The sequence below is a fragment of the Danio aesculapii genome, chromosome 15, assembly GCF_903798145.1.
Source record: "Danio aesculapii chromosome 15, fDanAes4.1, whole genome shotgun sequence".
Classification (NCBI taxonomy): Eukaryota; Metazoa; Chordata; class Actinopteri; order Cypriniformes; family Danionidae; genus Danio; species Danio aesculapii.
Window position 1 is genome coordinate 8,735,609 of NC_079449.1, and position 7,500 is coordinate 8,743,108.

Consider the following 7,500-nt stretch of genomic DNA (forward strand, 5'->3'; position numbering starts at 1 on the left):
CAAGACCAATTCCTTTTGCCAAGGTAAGTTTTTAGAGGCAATATTTTAATTCAACAAAAAGAAGTGTAGCAAGAGTTATGATTATAGTTTTCACAGCTACTATTTAATTGGAATAGTGGAATTTTACGAGATTGCAGAAATTTTCAAGTAGAACTGTCTGTTCATTAATTAATGCTGTTACTGACAAGTAAAAACATTCCAAAAAAAAATCTTCAGTTAAATTGAATGTGTTTTCAGATACCTTCAAATGGGATGAAGATATGTTAGCCTGTTTGAAAGTATCATTGCCTCGGCCACAAACACATGTGAAGGTGTTGGAAAATGACTCCCCTCATGAAAGGTTCAGAGTCCTTGAAATGTCCCCAGTGTTGCAAGTGGGCACTCAGACTGGACAAATAAAAATTAATGGGTCTGCATCTTTTCTTAACCACCCAGAACAATCACAATATCAGGAAAGAGCTACGCTACATTACAGAACTACCACTAGACTGGACATGATCAGCCAAAGACATTTACAGGAATCTGCACCATCTGCAGTGTTTGGTCAAACCACAGCATCACATGTGATTATCGCTGTGTACTATGGAGCTCAGGCATTTTTTGTTTTTGATAGTAGTGGCTCTAATCATGACAAAAACACAGAAATTGCTGATGTTTTAAAAACTTTGACTTCTACCTTTTGTTCAAACCACATCATTTCAAGCTTGAATGCAGCTGAAAAAGCAAAAAGTTCATCATTTTCTTGTAGTCTCTACATTGATGTGGGCGATTGGAAAAGTCCAGTGTCTTTTGATAAGGCTGTAGATATCTATGGTTCTCTGCCAATGCTGCTTGGATCCAAAGGAGAGAAAGCCATTCCTCTGAAGGTCTGGCTCTACCCTCTGGAGAAGCTGGTCAAGAGCCCTGTGCATGCTGCTCTGAGTGAAGTCAGTGAAAACTTGAAGCATCAAGTTGAGAACGTTCTGGAACATCTGAGAAAACAAATAATGATATGTCAGGACATGATAACTGACTTTGCCAATGTAAAGGTAATTCAGTGGTTTCCGACTCTGGAGGATAAACTTCTACAGTTCACAGAACTTCTGCAGGAGTACCAGACAACTTTTCAGAAAAGAATCACAGAAACTGTTCACATTAAAGAAGGGAAAACAGAGAGGAGCTCACAAGAGCTTCTAGAGAGATACCAGCAATCACCATTCAGCGCAGAGAAAACAAACCAGTGGCTGGAGAATAAAGAAACTGAACTGAGGATTCTGAATGACTGCAGAGCTGCGGACATCACTGTTGTCAAATCACAGGCAGAGTTACAGCAGATCATAAGTGACCCTCAGATAACCAGAGTGATGTGTCTCACTCTTTTCTCACCAAATTCTGAAGATTCCTTTCTCACTGCTCTGAAAAATTATTCCAAATTTGATCAAATTCTACGTAATGATTCACTTATGTTTAGGCCTATTAACATCGATCAAAAAGCGCTTATTAAAGTACAATTGTTTATTGCTGCAAACGAAGATGAAGAGCAAACCAAGTTCATTGCTACTTCAATAACTGGTGATGACTTTCCAGAATACTCTGTGCAGTTTTATCATTATGGGAGGATTGAGAGCAGAAATGTGACATTTGGAACAAAACCAGATTTTGCTCAACCAATTCTGGTAAAACACACCAGTCTGTCTCTGAAACTGAAGCAACCACATAAAAACAGCATTGAGAGCTATATGGTGGAGCATAGAGATTTGGCTGATGATGGAAGGAATAGTACTTGGAAACGAATAAAATTTGATGCCACAGGTTTTAGAGAAACCTGTTTGATATCGGATCTAAACCCTGGCCATCAATATCAGCTGAGATATATATTTGTTGAACAGGACTGTATGACCTTTAGTAGGATTACAAACTTTCAGACAGCTGTTGCAGAAACACCTGGGCAACCCTTTGTGGATAGGCTAAGCAGAGACAGTCTTAGAGTCATGTGGCAGAAGGCAGAAGCTGATTGTCCAGTGCTGCATTATTTGGTTGAGTATAAAGAAGCAGGATTGGAGGGCTGGTCATCAGTGTTAACACAGGGACCTGAGTGTGAATATATTTTAACTTTACCTCACAGCACCTGCTATAGAATTAGAGTTTCTGCTGTCTATGAGGAGATCACTAGCAAGCCTAGTGAAGAAACGTCAGTACCTGTGAATGGTGAGATGCATGTAAATGTATAAAGATACATTTGATGTACTATTTTTGTTAGAATTTCTGGGCCCTGATTCCAATGTCATTTGCAGTGTGGTACATAAACCTCTCAGAGAGAAAGAGTTACATCCTTCTAGAAGTGCTGAAACTCCAAACAGAGAAGAAACCAGTAGAGCTGATAGACTGGACAGATGAAGAGAGTGAAGTGAGGGGATTCCTCCAGTGTCTTCCCTACATCTCACAGCTCAGGTGAGACTCTCATGCACAAAGCATTAGAAAAAATACTTCATGCAAACACCAAAAGTCACATAACCTAATGCACTATATTTATAAAATGAGTAAATGTCCATCATTAATGTGAATTTGTAGAAATGCCACACAACGGGCTCACGGTTGCAATCTCAAACATCAGGCATACCAGGACAATCGTTGTGGCGAAGGAACATAGCATTTCCATTCTCCCCCTCGAGGAACGAAGGGTTACTTTAGTAACCATAACGTTTCCCCTTCGGATGGGGAACTCCAATGCTATGCGGAAACTTCCACTATGGGGAAATCTATAGAAAACGCCTCAACAATAGAACCTTACCGCGTCCCTGGCGAAGGGTGTGCCACGCCTAAGAGCGAGCGCACCTACAACACCCCAAGACACAGTCTTCCAACGTGTCCCCTGGCCCTTACTTACCTTACTTACCTGTTCAGGAACAGTTATATTTTTCGGGGAGTCGCAATAACCCAGTAATATAGGTTTTAATACGACAGTACGTTGGGAAAGCGTTCAGTTCCGATAGGGGGGTGCTGCGGAGCTCACCTGCTACCCAGAGGGGAGACCTGGTGACAACCTGTGGACTAGCCCAGAGATCGGGAGTCTATGCATAAGGATGGTTAGCAGGGAGGGAAGACACGAGCCCACCTAGAAGGGTGGACTAAACCGTGGCTGAGTGAGCGTATGGGATCGCCAGCGGGGATCACGCATAGCAGGCACCTATACCCAGAACGCGGGCTGACCAGCGGGCATGCCAACAACGTAATGGGCCAACACCTGACTCCTCCGCTGAGTCAGATGCTGGGGGCCTCGGAGGAACTCTGCAGGGTTCGCCAATGGGGAACTGACAAAGCTGAAAAAGCGCATTTATCTCCGGTTTAGGGAGAATGGTGCAGCAAGCGTGTTTCGACACCTCAACCGAATCATTTCCTCAATCACCAAGGGTTACCTAATACCCTTGAGGAAACTGGCTCCACTTGTAGAATGTAAAACCTTGCAAATGTATTGGGTGTCACCCAACCCGCAGTTCTACAAATGTCTGTCAGAGAGGCGCAGCGTGCTAACGCCCTGGAGGATGCGACGCTCCGAGTGGAGTGCGCTCTCACCCCCTGGGGATACGGCTCACCCTGGCTTTGATAAGCAAGGGAGATGGCATCCAATATCCAGTGAGCCAACCTCTGTTTAGATACGGCACTTCTGCTGACCACCATAACAGACAAAGAGCTGGTCAGAGGATCTAGCTCTGAGTGCGGTCCACATATATTCGCAAAGCGTAAAAAGGACACAACTATGAAAGGGCTGGGTCAGCCTCCTCCACGGGCAGCGCTTGTAGGCTCACTACCTGATCCTTAAACGTCGTGGTAGGAACCTTGGGCACATAGCCGGGCCGGGGTCTCAGGACAACGTGAGAGTAGGCCGGCCCGAATTCTAGGCACGAGTCACTGACCCAAAATGCCTCCAGGTCCCCAACCCTCTTAATCGATGCCAACGCAACCAGCAGAGCTGCCTTCAAAGACAGAAATCTCAAGGATACTGAGTCGAGTGGTACGAAGGGATCCCAACGTAGGCTCGTTAGCACTACCGCGAGATCCCAAGAGGGCATGATAGGGGGGCGGAGTGGAAACATCCGCCTCGCACCTCTGAGGAACCGGATGATGAGGTTATGCCTCCCCACGGTGCCGCCATCCACCGCATCATGATGAGCGGAGATGGTGGCCACGTAAACCTTCAGTGTGGAGGGCGACAGCCTTCGCTCCAACCGGTCCTAAAGGAAAGAAAGCACAACACTGATCTGGCAAGATCAGGGGTCTTCTCGGCGAGAAGCGCACCACTCAGTGAATAGACTCCACTTCAGGGCGTAGGCATGCCTTGTAGAGGGTGCACTAGCCTGAGTGATGGTATTAACCACCACCAACAGTAGGTTACCTAAGTCTTCCTCGTCGCCTCTGTGGACCACACGTGGAGGTTCCACAGATCTGAGCGAGGGTGCCAGATGGTGCCCTGTCCCTGAGAGAGTAGGTCCTCTCTCAAAGGGACCCGCCAGGGGGGGCCATTGCGATGAGAGAGAGTTCTGATATCCAGGTCCGGTTGGGCCAGAGAGGCGCAACTAGCAAGACCTGCTCCTCGTCCTCCCTGACCTTGCACAGTAACTGCGCGAATAGGCTTACTGGGGGTAACGCATATTTGCGCATGCCCCAAGACTCGGGGTGGAGTCGCCATTCTCCCGGGGTAGGAGCTGCCGTGAGAGCCCATTGGCCGCACGGTTGAGCTCATCCGGGATGTGAATAGCAAGCAGCGACTTCAGCCGCGTATGACTCCAGAGGAGCAGACGGCGAGCGAGCTGAGACATGCGGCGGGAGCGTATACCCCCATACGGTTGATATACGCTACCGCCGCCGTGCTGTCCATCCTGACCAGCACATGTTGCCCCCTCAGCACCGGTAAAAAGTGGAGCAGAGCAAGAAACACTGCCAACAGCTCTAGGCAGTTGATATGCAAATGCAGCTTGGTTCCCTTCCACAGGATGCCCGCAACACACATGGCCCCCCAACCCGTACTGGAGGCATCTGTCGAAATGACAACATGCCTGGACACCTGACCCAGGGGCATTCCGACCCGTAGGAAGGAGGGGTCCCTCCAGAGGGTGAGGGTGCGGCGACACAGCGCAGTGACAGTCACTCGGTGTGTGCCCACGTGCCATGCGCGTCTGGGGACCCGATCATGAAGCCAATGCTGTAGTGGTCTCATATGGAGCAATTTCAGTGGCGCGGCCATGGCTGCGGATGCCATATACCCCAGGTGCCTCTGAAAAGATTTCAGGGGGACCACTTTTTTCCTGTCGAACTCTCTCAGACAGTTCAGCATTAGCTCGGCGCGTTCTCGAGAGAAGCGCGCCTTCATGGTGATCAAGCCCAGCTCCAACCCGAGAAAGGAGATGCACTGCACGCGGGCGAGCTTGCTCTTTTCTCGGTTGACCTGAAACCCCAACAGGCGGAGGTGCCATAGCACCTTGTCTCTGTGCATAATCAATTGCTCCCGAGAGTGGGCTAAAATCAGCCAGTCATCGAGATAATTGAGCATGCGGATGCCCGCGAGCCGAAGGGGCGTGAGGGCACCCTCCGCGAGCTTGGTGAAAACCCGCGGAGACAGAGAAAACCCGAAGGGGAGGATCCGTACTGCCATGCTCGACCTTCGAATGCAAACCGCAGTTTTATGGCATGGAAGTATGGAGACATGGAAATACGCGTCCTTTAGGTCTATTGCTGCAAACCAATCCCGAGGACGAACGACGCATCAGGTGATGCGCATCTGGGTAAGCATTCTGAAGCGCAGCCTGTGAAGGCAGCGGTTCAAAACTTGCAGATCTAGGATTGGCCATAGCCCACCGCTCTTTTTGGGCACGATGAAGTACGGGCTGTAAAAACCCGCACTCCATCTCGGCTGGAGGGACCGGCTCGATTGCATCCTTCGCCAGGAGGACAGCAATCTCCTCTCGCAAGACAGGGGCGGATGCAGGGCTGACCCTGGTGAAATATACGCCCGTGAACCTGGGAGGCCGTTTCGCGAACTGAATCGCATAGCCGAGTCTGATGGTATGGATGAGCCATTGTGATGTGCTGCGCTAACCAGGCAGGCAGAGCCCCCGCAAGTTCTAGCGGCGGGGCAGCGTGGAGTGAGTGGGCTCACCCGGGGAGCACTGGGGTCCCATGGGAGAACAGGAGACGAGATGCTCACGTCTCCCACCCAAACTCCAGAGGAGGGGCTGGGAGTAGGAGAGAAAGGAGACCGTTCTCCCGTGCTCCGTGAGCCATTGACAAAACGCACCGATCCTGCGAGCATAGCGTTCCAGACTGGCAGTGTTCGGGCTGTCACATCCGGAGAAGGGGAAAGATGCTCTTTCATTGAAGATTTGATGGCGCTTTTTTTTTTTTTTTTTTACGCCATTAAATGAAGTGCCCCACCCTCCAGCGGGGAAAGAGCAAATTAACTCCTCCCCAGATGGCCCGTCTCAGGGGCGCTTCACGGTCCGTTTACCGAACTTATCGGCGCCCTGGGGCGGGGGACGCTGGTTGCCTGTGAGATACTCAGCGCAGCTGCTTGGCCTGAGGCACAGGCGGGGGCAGTGAAGCAAAAGCTACAGGCAAGCGTCCTCGGCGAAAAGCAGTGGATGTGGATGGCTCGGCGGGGGAGAGCGGTCATACAATCCCGCCAATAGAGATATCGGCCATCGCCTTCAACTGCTCCATCACCGGCTTGAATTCCTGGGCGAATTAAACGACGGTGTCACCGAACAGGCCAGCCTGGGATATGGGTGAGTTAAGAAAGCGAACTTTGTCAACATCCCGCATATCACCAGTTTTAGCCTGAGGTGGCGTTCCTGGACCACGGATGTGACAATCGTCCTTCCCAGGGCACACACAGCTGACGTTTTTTTTTTTTTTTTTTTTTTTTAAGAGCATAGTCTGTTGCGGTGCGGAGCTCATGCTCAGTCCTGGGTCGGAACCATCCTCGCGCAGCACACTACGTGAGCCTACTGTGCCCATCCAGGAAAAAGGGGATGGGGAGGCTTAGAAGGTCTTGCCTTCATCCTCCACATCACGTCCCTCTAATCTGTCCGGCCACGGGGCTGGGGGATAAACAATCTCCAGAGCCACGGCCGAAGCAGCCTGGGGAAGCACAGCCACAAGGTCTGCTTCCAGATTCGACACCGCACTCATTATCCCGGAGGGAGAGAGCGGGTTCGAATCCTCATCAGACCTTGATAGCCTACCCTCCAAGGATGGTGAGGATGGAAGCGCACGCAGACCGGGCAGAAAAAAGTGCCCTCAAGACTGCGTGAGTTTTCTGTGCACTTCCGGGAAGAAGGGGATGGGAGGCTTTGAAGGTCTTGCCTCCTTATATCCTCCGCATAACACCCATCTAGTCGGTCCGACCGCGGGGCTGGGGGATAAACCATCACCAGGCCCACGGCCAAAGCAGCCCGAGAAAGCACAGCCATCATGTCTGCTTTTTAGATGCCAATGCCGTGCTCTCCACCCCGGAGAGAGAGAGAG

General features: G+C 50.2%; 1 protein-coding gene across 6 annotated transcripts in view; it reads left to right on the plus strand.

Moving 5' to 3' along the window:
* Window positions 1–7,500, plus strand: part of si:ch211-281l24.3 (uncharacterized) — a 102,184-nt gene that overhangs the window by 24,405 nt on the left and 70,279 nt on the right. For all 6 annotated transcript variants that reach the window (XM_056473191.1, XM_056473196.1, XM_056473197.1 and 3 more), the window contains exons 15-17: window positions 1–23; window positions 238–2,187; window positions 2,274–2,430. The exon at window positions 1–23 is cut by the window's left edge and continues 79 nt beyond it. In XM_056473191.1, the coding sequence (XP_056329166.1) occupies window positions 1–23; window positions 238–2,187; window positions 2,274–2,430 (2,130 nt within the window). The remainder of the gene's footprint in view (window positions 24–237; window positions 2,188–2,273; window positions 2,431–7,500) is intronic.